At 47.9% G+C, this 16,552-nt stretch overlaps 1 protein-coding gene across 1 annotated transcript in view; it reads right to left on the minus strand.

Annotated features, from left to right (window-relative positions):
- Positions 1–1,806: 1,806 nt before the first annotated feature.
- The window catches only part of LRRC75A (leucine rich repeat containing 75A), a 47,028-nt gene continuing 32,282 nt past the window's right edge, over positions 1,807–16,552 (minus strand). Inside the window, exon 4 of the mRNA XM_052688985.1 lies at positions 1,807–4,108. Within this exon, the coding sequence (XP_052544945.1) occupies positions 3,547–4,108 (562 nt within the window). The 3' untranslated portion in view covers positions 1,807–3,546. The remainder of the gene's footprint in view (positions 4,109–16,552) is intronic.

The raw sequence follows: 16,552 nt of genomic DNA on the forward strand, positions 1-16,552 counted from the left end.
CAGGAGATGATGGATGGCAGCTGATCCTTCCTGCTGCTCCATATCTGCCATGTGGGTCCTGCAGTGTTCTTATTGCTCCACCAAGGAAAGTGATTCCAGTGAGGGCTGTGCACCACTGGTGCTGCTCAGTGCTTTGTGTATCACCCAGGTGACCCTTAAGGGATAACACTTCATTACTTCTCCAGCTGCTGCTCTGTACATTTTCCCCTATCAGCTGAGCTCCAGCAGCTGTGCTACCTCCACAAGCAGCGCTAAACACACCCCTGCGAGCTGCCAGTAAATAATGCAACAGATTCCTCTCACCAGCACTTTTCCTCTTGCTAATAAGGAGAAAAATGTCAGACCCCAGGCACCGTGGCATTGCAGCTGCAATCTTTAACATAACCTCTTCCAGGAGCTGATGTTCCTTGTGATAACCACGGTATCACTGTAGCATTTGTTATGACTGAGCTGCAGCCCCCAAAATCCTAAATAATTGAATAGAATCATACAATATCCTAAGTTGGAAGGGCCCCATAGGGATCATTGAGTCCAACTCCTGGCTCTGGGTTGGAGCACCCAAAAATCATACCAAAAATCAGTGTTTCCCATTGGCTGCACTCTGCAGGTAGCTCACCAGACATGTGTGCCATGTGTAGAAACCTTGCACTGTCCCCAGAGAAGCATGTTTCATGCTCCCAAGCAGCATATTTTCCTGCTAATGTGTGTGCACATCCTGCTGTACGCTCTTGAGGCCACAAAGTACCAATATAAGCAAAAAAAAACAACCCATACCCACCACCTCCTCTGCTTTAATTTCTATTGGTTTTCTCTCTGGAGTGCTTGGGAGGGAATAAAAGAAATGTATTACAAACTGCTTTTTGCTGAGACAAAGAGCAGGGCTGCAGCAGAGAACCCCTTCTTCTGCAAGTGCTGGTAAATCCTCTGCTCAGTGCATCACGCTGGAGAGGTTACAGGTTTGTTAGTTTTCATCATTCTGTGAGTACTGCTAATAAGGTCAATCAGTCTCCATGGCAATAGCAGCTGGAGGTGAGACAGTGCTGGTTAATGGGATGTGGGGGGTTTTGTTTTTTTGAGGGCACAAAAGCAGCCCATGTGTGAGCATCCTCCTCCTCCAGTGCTGAAATGAGGTGCACTGAACTGTAGGGAAGTGCTGGAACATCAGTGCTCAAATGCAATATCAATCCCAGTAAGTCACCCCGGAGTTGGGGTCTGTCCTGCTGTGATGCTGCTTCCACTCCATTTTTCCTTTCCCCTGCTGTGGTTCTGTGCGGGCTCTGGGCATCTCTGCAACCCACTGAGCAGAAGTGCCAAAGTGTTCCTGTGCTCCTTGGCATTCCCAATGCTGCTTTGATGCTTTCCTCCTTCCCACTCTCAGGGATGGGTGGCTGCCACCTCTCCAGCCCCCACGCCTGCCCTGCAGTCTCAGGTCCCCCACTGACATAATCTCTGTAAATGAATAATCAGCCTTATTGCTGAAGGAATGCATCTTCTTCCTATAGATGAGCTTCCTCCATGCTTGAGCAGAGCAGCCTGGTGCTGCTGGGGGTAACTAACCAAGCCCCAGCACCAAGATATTATGGACATCACAATTTTAAGGTGAATGTTCCCTCCCCACCTTGATGACAAATGACCTCAATCAGCATTAACATTCTAATTTTCAGCTCTCGAGTCCTTATTTTTAGGTCTGCTTAAGAGCTGCTGGCCAAAACAAACAGGCTTCTGTATTATGGGAAGCACTGTATGTGGCTTTGCAGGCTAGACCTGGGATGCTGGGCATCAGCTGTAACAGAGGAGACTTCACCATTTTATTAAACATTGGCATTTATTTTGATTACAGATAGCTCCTTTATTTCAAACAGAACAGTTGATTCACTGCAAAGTGTTTTTCATGCCAGTCGAAAGAGTTAGCATTAAAAAACAACCAGACAAACAAAAGGCTTAGGTACATGCAAATCATACAGAACTTTGCTATGTGTATTAAAACGAGCAGCAGAGCTTCTTCTAAGTTACGTACTTGGAGGAGAAACAACAACTGTCAGCATGAACCCCCCTGCAAAAGGCGTGCAGCTTCCTGGTGCAGCCATGGGAAATGAGGGACAACCAAAAAGTCGGAGTGCTTACAATGCTGATTGCACTCAGAAAAGCAAAACTAGAGGTCACTGCTCCCAGGTGCAAAGCAATGCTGCAAAGCTGTGCAGGGGAAGGGCTGCAGGCAGAGGCAGGTGAGCTCCCTCTTGGGAAGGGAAGGTCTGTTTGGTCTGTGCAGTGTAAAGGAGGGGAAGTGTTTCCCACTCTCCCAGCTTCCCTTGGGTTTGGAATCATAGAATAATTCAGGTTGGAAAGACCTCTTAAGATCATCTAGTCCAACCATCAACCCATTGAATCATATGAAATTCTGGCTTAGAAGCCAAAGTGCGAATTGCTGTGCTCTGTTGGGAGCTGTTTTCCATCCAGAAATAAGAAGAATGTTACTAAAAAAAAAGAGTAAAATAAAAACAAGCCAAAAACCAAAATGGCATTGTACAAACAAAGCACTTCTGGGTCAAGGAGGATGTGGCCAAGTGATCTGAAAGCCTTGGTGTGCTTTGGACCTTCAGCTGGCCGTATCCACCCAATCTGAATGGCAGTGATAGAGGGAAGAGCCCCAAGGTTTGTTCTTTTTCTTGTATAAACCTTCAGTATTGTGGTCTCCTTTGTCAGCAACAGCAATGAGCCTGACCTGAGCCCCGGCTTCAGACACTACATTTTGCTCCCCCAAACACACAGAGGGCTCTGGTGTAAGAATGGGAAGCTGTGAAGTCATCACAGCAGCTCAGCAGGTGAGCAACTGGATTTTAGGGCTGGGTGAGCACCGGGCAGGCAGCAGGGCCAGCCTGAGTAAGGCTGGACTCAGTAAGGCTGGGGAGCAGCACCCAGGTGATGAGCATACTGCGGTCCAGCTCCATGCCAGCACAAGGAAAGCAAAGCTCTGCTGTGGGGCTGGAAGTGGGAACACCCTGCTTGGAGTGGTTCCCTTGGAGAGGGATCAGGCTTTGTGTTGATCTCACCAGGCACGGTATTCAGCAGCTCCTGAAGTTGGTATGGGAGAAGGTTGCAGTTCTGTGCAGTGCTTGTGGGTGAAGTCTGTCCATCTGTTGTGTGGGGGTGACCAGCTGGGATCCTGCTGGATCTGATCGTCTTCCTGCTCCCCTTTGTGCTTCTAAGGGCCTCATGTTCCAACACTTTGGCGATTCGTATTTGGAGAGGTTAAAAAGCACAGTGCTCTCATTTAAAAACACCCTTCTGGCTTTTCATAGAATCATTTGAGCTGGAAGGGACCCAGCAAGGTCATCTAGTCCAACTGCCCTGCGATGAACAGGGAATGAGATACAAGTATACAACGCCATCCCATTTCTGCATGATGGGAGCAGCACTGATATTCATCACAGGGGAAGAAGGCAATGTGCTCCCAGAGCATCCCACCGCCTGCATCCACCCATGCCAGGACCTCTGATGAGGAGATCTTGGGTTTGTCACCCAAATGTACCCAACGTGGAGCCGATGTCACGTCTGCGGTGTCTCGGCGCCTTGCTCCTCCACTGTCCTGCCCTCTGCTTTGCCCAATGGGGTTTCATTGCAACTTTCACTCCGCAGGTCCTCCTGGCTCTCGGCCAGGCCATCCTGGTTCTCCAAATCGCTGACCTGCCCTTCGCCAAACTCCAAAATGGTGGGCAGGTTACCTTGCTTCGGGCATCTCCTTTTCAGGCTGACCAAGAAGGGTTGAGGCAAGGAAAAGATGTCCACGTTGTTCCCGAGGTCGATCCAGGTGACGCTGGGAAACTTCTTGGGGTCTTTCAGGGTTTCGGTGAGATCCCGCAGGATGGCTTTGGTGAGCCGGTTGCCATTGAGGGACAACGTGGTGAGGTGAGGAAGGCCACACAATGCAGGCAGCAGCTGCAGCAGCATCTCATCTGTCAGCTCAGTGAAGCACAGCTCCACAGTGTCAATGTGCTCCGAGCTGTGCTGCAGGTACGACGTGACGCGCTCCAGGTCCTTCAGTGTCAGCGGGATGCCTGACAAGTCCACTGTGTTGTCCTGGGGCTTCCCCATCAGCACAGCTTTCAGACTGCATGGGAAGGAAACGAAAGAGGTGTGAATGTGGGGGGTATTGTCTTGAGTGTGATTATGTGGTGGGACAACTGTGCACTGTCAGGTCATGGCCAGCATTGGAGAGGGTCCAGAGGAGGGCCAGGAGATGATCAGGGGGCTGGAGCACCTCCCCTACAAAGACAGGCTGAGAGAACTGGGCTTGTTCAGCTTGGAGAAAAGAAGGCTGTGGGGTGACCTCATTGCAGCCTTTCAGAACCTAAAGGGGAAATGGTTTTAAGATGAGGGAGGGAAGATTTAGGTTGAATGTCAGGGGGAAGTTCTTTACTGTGAGAGGGGGGAGGTACTGGAACAGCTGCCCAGAGAGGCTGCGGATGCCCTGTCCCTGGAGGCGGTCAAGGCCAGGTTGGATGGGGCCCTGGGCAGCCTGGGCTGGTATGAAATGTGTAGGTTGGTGGCCCTGCATGTGGTGGGGGGTTGGAGATTGACGGTCCTTGAGTTCCCTTCCAACCCTGGCCATTCTGTGATTCTGTCCTGTGTGACTCCTACAATCAGGTGACTGCATGGTGGATGAGGGAAGGGCTTCTGATGTAGTCTACCTGGGCTTTGGTAAGGTCTGTGGCACTGCTTCCCCACGCTCTCTCCTGGAGAAGCTGGCAGCTCAGGGCTTAGGCATGTATGCTCTGGGAGATGAGCACCATGGCCAAATCCATAGATAAATAAATGAGTGCTCCCAGTGACCCTACAGAGACTCATTAGTCTTACTTCGATGAGCTGCACTGGTCAATTTGTCTCCCAAAGTGAATCAGAGAGCACATCTACAATCACAACCTGTCAGAGGAAGTTGGCACTGAGGGTTTTTTGCTGATGAATTATTCTGATTGAGTTAGGAGGAGGGAAGAGCCCTATGCATGCTAATAGCTCCTATCAGCCCAGTGCTGAGCCCCTGGTGCTCATCCAGTATGGTGTACATGTAAAGGCTTTGCTCCATGCAAAGTTTTAGGGAAGGGACAGGGAGCACAGAAAGCCATTTGTGTTCAGGGAATACCCCAGAGCAAAGAACTAAGTTTCTTTTTCATTCGTGGCTCCCTGATCCCTTTACAGGCTCACACGGAACGATGTGAGTTTTCTGCTCTAATAGAAAGGCACCTGCCTGTTGTGCTGGAAGCAAAAGGACTGAATTTCACCTAAAAGTGGCTGTGAAATGTGAAGGGCTCCTTTAGGAAATAATTTTTCTCCTTTCTTCATGGCCCAGAAACTTCCCAGCTGCTGTGTGTGTGAGTGGAGGGACCAGGAGATACATTGCAGGCATCCAGAGAGCACAGCAATCTTCCCAGGAAACGCGTGGATGGCACCAATCCAAATGGCAGCTGCACAAATTAATTTCCTGGCCTTACAACACAGGATTGTGCAGCAGACAGCCAATTCTTTTTTCATTTAGCCATCGTTAAGATGAGCATTTGACTAATCCTAGGTGCCTGGGGGACTGGGAAGTGACCATCCACCAGGATCTTGGACTGTCACCAGCTCCTGCAAGCTAGAAATAAGAACAGCAAAGACTTGGTGCTGAAATAATGTTATTTATTTCCACCAGGAGGGTCTTCCCAAAGCCCTGCTGCTCTTCAAGCCAGAGCCAAGCCATCAGGCCCTGTCCTGCTCTTTCCATGACAGGGGTGAGACTGGGTGAGCTCCCTGGCAGAACCATCACCTGCATCCACCTATCACGAGGTAGGATGAGAAAGGTCTTGTCTGTCAGCAGCAGGTAAGGTTCACTCCGTAATGGGAATGGGAACAGAAACTGGGAGGGAAGGGATATATCATGCATGGTCAGCTAGGACACAGAGTGATGGATGAGGCAAGAGCTGCTCAAGAGAACCCAACACAGCTGGAGCAGAGGGAATGCCATCTTCTGCATGTGGCATCAGGAGCAAGGAAACCAGAGCCAACACGTGCTAAGGTTTGTGTGTTACATATTTAATGTGTGGTTTTGCTTCTCCAGCTTGGACAAAATCCAAGAGGGTTCTCCAGCTTATGTCTTACTAGCTTTAGTTGACATGAAGTGAAGCCTTAGCATGCAGTGCTGCTCCTGCCAGGTCCCACACAGTAGGATTTTGGGGTTAAAACCCAATATCCTTAACATGGGTTAAGCCAGTGAAAACCATAAGCACAGCTGGCTGCAATTCTCTGCATTGCTTCAGGCATCCTGGCTGCGATCTGAGGAGCACAGCCCAACCTGATGGACGAGACACCCTTGTGCTGGGAGCTGAGGGGGCTGTGCTTCCCCACAAACAGAAACCCTAGCCTGTAGTCACCCTCAGCAGGCTCTGAGGTTTGCTCATAAGCAGGCAAGACTGACTGGAAACAGGCTTTCTCCTTTAGCAAATCTTGGATCATTAAGCATGAGAGTGTGGCTCATGGTACGACCCATTGGGGCGAGGGCACAGTGGGGATTGGGGCTGGGGAAGAGGAAATGACTGACAGGAGCTGCTCCCATCCTCCATCGTTATCTGTGCTTTTCAACTGCCAGTTTGCCCTGGGGAAAATTATTCACTGAGTGGCCAGATGATTTTTGTATGTTTCATGTATTTTTAAAAATTATTATTAATTTTGATGCAAGACTGCCATTAGCACGCCCCCATCTGAGCTGCTTATCCTCCAAAGGAGCATGCATCTGCTACACCCCACTATGATGCTTTTTGGGGAGGGGGGTGTGCCTCCGGCAAACAGCTCGCCCAGCCTCAGAACCAAAGGAAATGTTGGTCAATTAATTGATGCCAATCCCTCCACCTGCAGTGCTGGTCCCCCGCTGCCCTGCCTTAGGGATGTGTTTGAAATCTCTTCTGGTGTTTTTTTATTTTGGGGTGAGCAACAATAGGAATCAAACGGCTGAAATAACGTATTTATTGTTTGGAAAACAATACTTGCATTCATTTGCTGGCAGATGCTTAAGCTGAGAAAGCCAAAGTGCTCTCATCTTATAGCCTGGGAGCTCAAAGCTGGATATACCAGGAGCTCATATTGACTACAGCATGGAAAGTGCCTGTGAACGAGTGGCAACTCCTTAAAAGCATGGCAAAAAGAGCATGGCAAGCATGGAGCTTTGCTTTATCCAGTGTGGAGCAATGCTGCCTGCCTTGGTGTGACATTGTCCTATTGATGTATGCATGCAATCCCCGACACAAAGCAGGAGCTCCCTAGGGATCTCTTTCCATCAAGAAGGATCTGGTGGATCCCCACACAGATAGATTGCCTTGCACTAACAGCTCATTCATCCTGAAGACTTGCAGCCTGTAGAGAGAAATTCTCTGCAGCCCATTTTGGAGCAGCCCTGCACTGGGATTGCTAGCTGCCTTGTATCTGCCTACGTCCCCCTTGTCCCTCAGGAAACGAGCAAACCAACAACAAACATGATTAATAAAAATAGCTCTGGAGGCTGTGAACAGTCTCACGGCAATGAGTGGGGTATGATGTTAACAAACAGCTGTAAAAACTTCTATCCCTGCCATAAAATTTGCCACAGAATGACCCCAAATCTCTATAGGAAGATCTCAGCATTATGTAAATCCCTGTGAGTTACAGTGGAGGATCACTTACACCCAGTTGGTTTCATCCTCTCGCTTTATGTGGATATTCCATAGGGAAAGACACAGCTTTCTTCCCAGATAGAAACTGTATATGGGGCTTTGACCCCTATGATGAGAAGGTTGGGCATAAAACCATGCCCTAGAGCCCTGATAATGCTTTGTTCCCCCATGCAAAGCAGGATGCTGGTTTCCACTTAAAAAAGCTTTATCTGACAGCTGGTTTGTGTGCAGCACCAGATCAGCTCACAAAACGTTCCCATGGACAAGAATGTTGATGTTTAGATCAAAGAGGAACTAGAAGAAAGGGCTTCCCTTGTCATTTAAATTCATGACATTTCCCCAAAGCATGACTGAGGACATGCAACGCCAACATGTCTCATAATAAAGTGTAATTGGAGAATTTAACCACTTCTTGGAGGGCAAAGGAATCAAGAAACAAGAAGAGGCAGCCCCAGAGAGTGAAGAACTGCAGTACGAAATGGAGATGATGTCACCAGTGAGCAAATTTTCTCCAGAAATGCCAGCAAAAAATTATTGAACATGAGATGACATCAGCCTTGAAAACATGCCTCATATTTTGGGCATTTACCTTTTCCAACTTTCTCTCATAATAATAAGTTGTTAAAACACCCAGAGCTACCACAGCCTTCATCAGCATTCCTCAACTCTTTGCTGTAATGGTTCAGCAGTCGGGTTTGTGCTTTGCTTATTGCCATGGAAAGGGTTAGGGATTATGAATGGTGCAGTCTGATGTCTGGCTTTCACAGCCTTTGCAAATGAATAGCTGGGAAAGATTTCACTCCTGTCCTTAGAGAGATTTGGGTTAAAGAGGATTTTTAAATAGATAAATATAAAAATACATAACGCTAAAACTCCTTTAGAGCTTACCAATAAACACTTAAAATATTCCTAAGTCTCTACTATTAAGAAGGAAAGCACCAGTGGGGATTAATTTGTTTAGTCTCTTCTCTCTCAGTGAACTTTTTGCTGAGGTTTGCAGTTTTCACACTATAACATGCCAACATCCCTGCTGTCAGCATCCTTCCCCTGTTACTGGAATTACAGATCCATCCTCAGCTGAGCACTGTGAGATGTGGGGAGAGGTAGGGTACAACACCCAGCCTGCAGCTCTTCAGCTGTGGGCTTCGCTCCTCATTTTACCCCTGATGTGCGACATCAAAATGATTTTTCTTTTCCATTTATAAAGCATTCTGGCTGCTGAGAACCATCTGTAAGACAGACATCACAAGACAGCCCTAAATTCTATTGCAGTGGCAGCACTGAAGACTGAACACCAGGTTATTTCTCTGCTCTGGTTCTGCATTTTTCAAGCATGTCATTAGGAGCACAGCTGCAAGGTATTCTGTAATTCTCTCCCAGATTTCCTCTTGCAGCAAGCAGAACGCCCAGCTCTGCATGCAGCACACCTCCCCTGCGTGCCCGAGAGCAGGGCTGCTCCAGGAATAGCTCTTTGTTTTCCTTTCCAAACCCAACTGAATTTTCTTTGGCTCCTCACCAAGCTATGCAGGCCTGTTCCTCTCCTATTGCAAGCTCAAAGCTTACTAAATGTATGGGATAGTTGATGGGAAGAGTAGTTTCTGGGCACCCAAAGGCATCCCTTGCACCTGAGAGAGCTGACAAGGGTCTCAGCTTCGTCCACGCTGCATTAGTGGATGGGCTGTTGGCAGCACAGAATATTTTGGGTTGGAAATGACCCGTTAAGGATCATCAGAAGAACCTTGAGCAATAAATCCTTCCCATCACAGTGAGAGCAGTTGAGAATCTCTGGTTCACGTTTCATTACTGAAGATGGACATTGCCCTGTGCCCATATAATCTCTCTGTGGATATGCTACGTTCTAAAAGCTCACGATAGAAGCAATGAGAAAAAGTCATTTTCACCCATGGATGAGCATTGACCCTCTCTGCTTCAGCTCCTGCATCACTCGATGGAAAGCCATCCACTAGAGAGCAGTGTCACCCAGCCCGTGGTGCCTACAAGCAACACGTCACATTTACAGCTGGCTCTAAATACACCTAAGCATCCAAATATTCAAAACAACGTGTGCATGGAGGAAAGAACCTGGTATTTTGAGTGCAGTGTCTCTTTAGGGAGGAACAGCATTCAGATGAAGAGAACAAAAAGAAGCAAAGACTCTTCATTTGGGGTTAACATCTCCCCACATGCCTCCAATTCCAGGAACCTGAGGAAAACCCTTCTGAATCCAACTCCCAGAGCTCACACCCAGGCTGCTGGGGAAGCAGCTGCATCTGGGGGATCTTTGGTGACCTACAGGCACTGATAGAGGTACACAGCAGCAGCCCCCAGCACAGGTGGGTGGGTTAAACCAAGCCAAAGGTCTGGGATGGACCAAAATTGGATGGTTGGACTTGGTGGTCTTAATTATTCTGACCTTAATGGAAAGAGCACCCACTGCTCCCCGTGGCTGTGCCATCAGAAAACCACTCCTTCCCTGCACTGAGATCACAGCTGCACCCGTGGCACCGCATCACCCTGATGTTTAGCAAAAGAACCCAATTAAATAGAAGCAATGAGACTCAGAAAATGAAGCACTGTTAGCCGAAGAAGCAACTTGATAAATATCTCCAGCAGGGATGATTAAGCAGAAGAACAGCTTTCATTTGCACATTGCACAGCCAGCTCCTCATCATGGTCCGGAGCTGAGGTTGGATCTGAGTGGAAAGCAATCATTTTCTATGCAAAAAAACACCATTTATGTGTTACACAAAGAGGGATTTTTCCCAACTTGTTTTTAATTTCCTGCCAAACAAAATTCTAAAAATAAGCATTTGGCATCAAAACACTTTGCTGTAATTACAGCCCTATTTAACTTCTCGCAGAAAAATGTAAATATTTCACTGTTGGAGTACTCCTTTTTTTCTTCCCTCATTCTCCCCAAAATGAAATGTATTTACAGCCTTCCTTCTATGCTACATTTTGCACTCAACAAACCTGCATTTTCCTATAGAGAAAATGTGCTGGAGTATTTCCAACAAAATCTACTCCAGTGTAATAAGAAACTGCAGCTGACGCCCCATTAATAACAGGCATTTGAAGGAAAGGCAATTTGCACCAGTGCCAACAGAAAACCAATCAAGAATTTAAAAGAAAACAACATGTTGGGTTTGTTGCTTCTGTAAATGACCTCCTGGAAGAGAATTTGACCAGGATTTGAATTTCTTCAAGTTCGCATTAAACAATAGGAATATTTTCTTTAAATTCTAGCATAGAAGAAGCTGAAAAGGCCTTTGGAAAGGGAATTTTACAATTGAGTGTATTAAATTAAAAACAAATCCAAGTCCTGATTGGGTTTACACGAGAAGTTCCCCAGAACAGAGTAGGGAGCTTGGTGAGGAGCCATTGTGATCAGAATAGAAGATCTCTGAATTGGGTTCTAGTCCTTAGTGTCTAAAGGGAAGAGGCCACAGGAAAGGAAATCGTCAGTAAATTGATCATAAAAGCATGCTGTTTGCTGCCAATGTTTTAAAAACAGATCCGAAATAGTGAATTGAAAGGCAGAGGGAAGGAAAAGGAAAGGAATAGGGAGGGTGAGAGGAAGGCAGGGGCTGGGATGGATGGGACAGCAGAGGCTGATGGTCCACATGTGGATGGAAGGGGCTGGTGCTAATTATCATCATCTGTTCCTGCCTGGGAAAGGTTCCACAAAAGCACAGAGAAAATAACACATAGAAAACTAAACAGCATTTCACTGGAAGTTGGATGTTCACCCTTCGTGGAACTTATTTGCCCTTCCTGCTCCTTACATTCCACCAGCATGAAGGGAAGGCAAACAAGGTTGATGTTTGGGGCTGGGGATGGAGAAAAGCTTCAGCTCTGCTCCTCCAGCTCAGTTTTCTCACCAGAAACCAGCTCAAGGAATCAAAAAAAATCCCCTCTCCCAACTGCTCTTCTTGCAATTAGGGAGCGATCAGCCGCTAGAGTGTATGCCTGGGGTTTCACTTTCCCTAAACTGTTTATTTTGTTGGAGCACAGATCACATTTGGAAGAGTTCAAGCAGGCAGGGGTCCCCCATTGCCTCTACTGTGCTGATGAGAGCCAGAGCACGAGCAGCAGCCTGGCTCCCAGGGCTCTGCTCCTCGCTGGGGCTGATGCCTTTGATCTTTTACAATAAGGGTATTGAAGCACTGGAGATTGCCCAGGGAGGTGGTGGATCCCCACTCACAGTCAGGCTGGAAGGACTCTGAACTGTGGGTGTCCCTGTGCATTGCTAGGAGTGGGACTAGATGGCTTCTGGGGGGTCCCTTCCAACTCAAACCATTCCAACCATTAAGGTTGGTGAAAACTTCCAAGGTCATCTAGTCCAACCATCCACCCATCCCACCATGCCCACAAAACAGAGTTATCGAACCATTAAGGTTGGAAAGGAGCTGTGGCACCAGGACCTCCATGGTGAGAAAGGCTCCATCACAAGAGTAACTTGCAGCCAAGCAAAGAAGAGGTGGGCAAATGGAGGAAACCAAGGTGAACCCTCTTGACCCAGCCTCTGGCCTTGCTATTTTCCTTTTAACAGACCCTTTCCATGAGCCTGGGGTGCAGCCACTTCTGGGGACACAAAGCCAAATGGAAGGAAAGAGGCAACGAGGAGCATATTTAACCAAGCCCAAAGAAAATACGCTCTTCCAGCGGAGCTGCATTTCTTTTGGCAGACCACTGCCCCACTAATGGTGGGGATTTCAGCCTTCATCTCCCTTAAGAAGATGAAAACAGAGCTAATATCAGCAGGGACGTGAGCTGCCAAGAATTCCTTTCAGCTGGGCACAGCAGAGGTAACACGATATGCTGCTCTGTTCCGTGCTGCAAAGCTCACACAGCCCCTCCTGGGCTGCACATTGTGCTGGACAAGCAGGAAAACCACAAAAACTTTCCCCCATTTTCCCTCCCTGCCTGTTCAACATCCTTGCTTTTCTGACACAAGACAGGCCCTGCTATCAGCTGTATCAAATTTTGAAGAAAAAAAAAAAGAACAACCAACCATGAGCAGGCTGCCCTCTGCCATTCAGCTTCCCAACTGTAAACATTTTGCCCTTTCTTTCTGTTTTCTGTACCCATTGGTGATGACATTTCACATGCTCTGAGCCAGCTGTTGGATCAGTGCTGGAGAGATCAGCACAAACCTTCCCAAGGTAACTTATCTATATTGCATGAACACATATACATATATTCTATTTACCAGCCTTCAGGATGACGAGCTGCATTTTATCACCCAGCATCCCAAATGACCAAAAAGCTGATGAAAGCAGGAGCAGCTCAGTGATGCGTTGGCACGATAATGCAAAAGCCAAACCACACAGTTTGGCACTGAGGTGCTGGCAGCCCCTTTCTGGGATGCAGAAGCCCCATCTGCACTGGGTTGAGCACGGCCAGGATCGATACTTGGCCACCCCAGATGGGCACATGGCATAAGGGGCTTTTTTTTCCCCCCCCATTTTTTCCACTTACTGGCACAGTCAGACAAGGGAACACACTACATTTAATTACAAAGTATTTGACTTGAAGGAGACAAGTCCCAGTGTATGGGTCACTGCAGGGTGAGCTGGGATCTCATCATAACGCTTTCATCACTCCCAGCATTATTTAAAGCATTATTCTCATACAAATTGTGCAGCAGCAAACCCAAAAAGCTGAGCAGAAGCACAGCCTCAAGCCCAGAGCTCATGTGATGCATGAGCTCACTCAGCACCTCCATTTACTAACAGTGCACAACGTGAAAGGGCTTTAAAACACCAACTCAATGCTCTATCAAAGCTTCATCATAAAGCTTGATCCTCTTAATTGGGGAACATAGCCGGGGGCTGCCCAGGAGCCGGCTGCATTGGGCACTTCTTGCAATGGAAAGGAATAGGGCAGCAGCTGCTTGGGACAAGGCAGCCCATCACGAGGTGCTTGGAGGGCTTCCAAGGAGGGGAGGAAGTGTGTGGGGGGAGTTAATTATCTCAGCAGCCAGTTCCTCATTTAATAACAATTCCTTCTAGTTGCTTTCCTGAGTTTTGAGGGTGGATTCAGACGATGTACTGAAAGCAAATCTAATTTCCACTCCCTCCAGACACAGAGGAAGTGGAGGAGTAATTATAAATAACAAAAATCACACTTTTAATAGTCAAAGCCTTTTCTAATCAGGCACGGAACCAGGAAACACATTCAAAGAGCAATGGACCTCAGTGGGGCTGCTGGTCCTCCTCCCTCCTCACCCGCCCAGGAGGAAAAAGGAAAGGACCAGAGCACAGCTCCAGCTCCCTTCAAGGCAATTATCACCTACAGATGTTCCCTCCAAGGGGAGGAAAGCCCTGGTGCTATAAATCACCTCCTTCCACCTTCACTGCCAGGAAAGATTTCTTCTCTGTTAGGAGATTTTCTACCACTTCTGGCTGTCAGTTCATTTGTTCAAACCACAAAGAGCTAAGGCAATTCAAGCATTTGTCAAAATCAGTATTCAATGGTGGAAAAAAATAAATGGTGCTGCACCGTTTGGGTTAATTGGTTTAAATTCTGGAGCATCCCAGTAGGCTTGCACAGGGCAACACACAGGGAAAGGGCTCAGTTTACAGTGATTGAATGGAAAACACAAAGCCCCTTCCAACTCACATCTCACACGCACCCGGATGGCGTTTCAATATGCATGCATAATTTACTGTTTAGCTCCAACAGGCTTAAAAATTAGGTCTGTGTGGCAGTGGGAGCAGCCCCAGTGAGCTGTGATGTGTTGCTGCAGGGCTGTGCGAGTGAGCGGAACACGAGGCAGAAATTGGAATCAATGGAAATCCTCATTGCTATGCATGGAATAATGACCACGTGTTTGTAAGTGCCACGCTCTGCAAATGAGAAATCCTGAATGCTGCACAGAGAAGCACTTAAATGCTGGGAGATGCTGACCCAAGGGCATTGAGCCCCACTGCAAGGCAGGGCTCTGGCTGCTCTGTGCAATGGGACACGTGGACACAAATCCCAGCCAAAATCAGAGCTGGCTGTCACCCTGCAAAACATCCCTACCAGGAGCTATTTCAGACAGCAGAAAGCCCTTCAAAGAGGCACTTTGCTGTCCATAAGCAAAGGGATGCTGTCCATAGCAGCGGCTTAGGCAAATTCCCTATTCCCAAGTCAACTGATACCAATTCAAATTAGTGCCCAGCTTAGAGTAAATGTTCGCGGGTTGGATGGATGCAGACCTCACATAGCACACAGCCTCTTTCTCCAGCTGCCATGCCCGAGTGCTGCATACCCCTGCTTGCCCACGTTGTTCTTCCCCCAGATTTGGCTGAAAGTTTGCATATTCACAGCCATCTCACACCAATACCTATTGGCATTCCCACTTTCTGAGGTCCTGAAAGAGTCCCAGGGCAGCCACAGTACTTTCTGATGGCCACTGGGCTCCCTGCCCATGGCCAGGAGAGCTCTGCAAGCAGAAACTCCTCAGCTTCCAGAAGGCATTTCTGTATGTGTAGTGTTGGGACTTGGCCTGTTCAACCACTGCTCCACCTGCCCCAAATCCCATCAGTCCAAATATCTTGAATATGCAAAACCCCAGCACATTCATACTATGAACACCAACAGCATAGGAGCTGGGATGAACCTTTCTTTGGACACCTCAACCCAATTCCAATGCACGGTTTCACATGCAGAGGGGCACAGCATCCCTTGCCCCCACTAGGGCTCACGTTTTGTCCCAGCAAACTGCAGCATCAAAGGCAACATCACATCCTTCAGAGCTGTGCTAGGCCATGAACAACCTGCTGGGCTGCAACAAACAGCTCGATGGAGCAGCTGGCCTCTGCCGGATGATATAAACTTATAAGCATCTGGGAAATTACAGTACTTCCATCTCTGTTGCACAAAATGGGCCCCAGGATGAGCAGTGCTGGCTGGGAAAGCTGAGGGCAGTGACCCCGGAGCAGTCCCTCCCACCAGATGCTGCTGCAGGAACAATTCATTTCCACCCTACAATTGCATATCTGGTGGCCAGATAACTCCCAGTGGGAACAAATGAAGGAATGGGGAACTTGCCACCTGCTGATCCTCTCCACTGGGATCTTTCTGGGATGTGCTGATCCCCCAAGAATCATAGACTCAGAATCATTCAGGTTGGAAAAGACCTCTCAGATGCCCAAGTTTAACCCCACCCCACCATCTCCCTGACCACATCCCTCAGTGCCACATCTTAACACCTCCAAAACTTCCTTCTGTTTGTTTCTAGTTTGCAGCTTGCTCATGTCAAATCTTCAATGCAACAACAGCACAACTTGACCCCTCTGGTTGGGTCCAATGTCCTTTTGCAACGTACTATGGAAGGTAGGGGAGAGACAGGCAGGTTGATCTGGTCTATCTAAGCCTTGCAAAATCAAGAGCCACAGGTAAAACTTGTAAAACAGGTGAATTCTGCCTTCTTTCATAATTATGAAAACATTCTTTGTTTCAAAGAGATCATTAAAAAGTCCTTCAAGTGTTCCTAGTTTGCTGCCTACTGCAGGTATCTGCCCATCAAACACCCAGCAGAAGAACTTCAAAATGCCACGGGAGCTGAAGAGCAGAAAGGTCACAGAGGTGGAAAAGCTTAAAAAAAGAAATCCTTCAAATGCCAGCTGGCTTTCCTCCTCCTTCCCTACAGGGCAGGCACGGCACTGGCTGAGCCATGCAGCTCTGCTGCTGCTTCCTCTGGAGGAACCATGGCTTATCGCCATTCCTCAGTGCTGCTGCTCTTACAGCCAGGGCAAGGAGTGATGAGAGAGGTCATGAATAGGGCTGAGCAGAATGCTTTGAGCTGAGAGCTTTGCCTGAGAGCAGTGCTCTAGGAGAAAAGCTGAGTGAGCCGTGGTGATGCATTACACGGGATGCTGAGCACACCC

The sequence above is a fragment of the Tympanuchus pallidicinctus genome, unplaced genomic scaffold, assembly GCF_026119805.1.
Source record: "Tympanuchus pallidicinctus isolate F22 unplaced genomic scaffold, pur_lepc_1.0 scaffold24, whole genome shotgun sequence".
Classification (NCBI taxonomy): domain Eukaryota; kingdom Metazoa; phylum Chordata; class Aves; order Galliformes; family Phasianidae; genus Tympanuchus; species Tympanuchus pallidicinctus.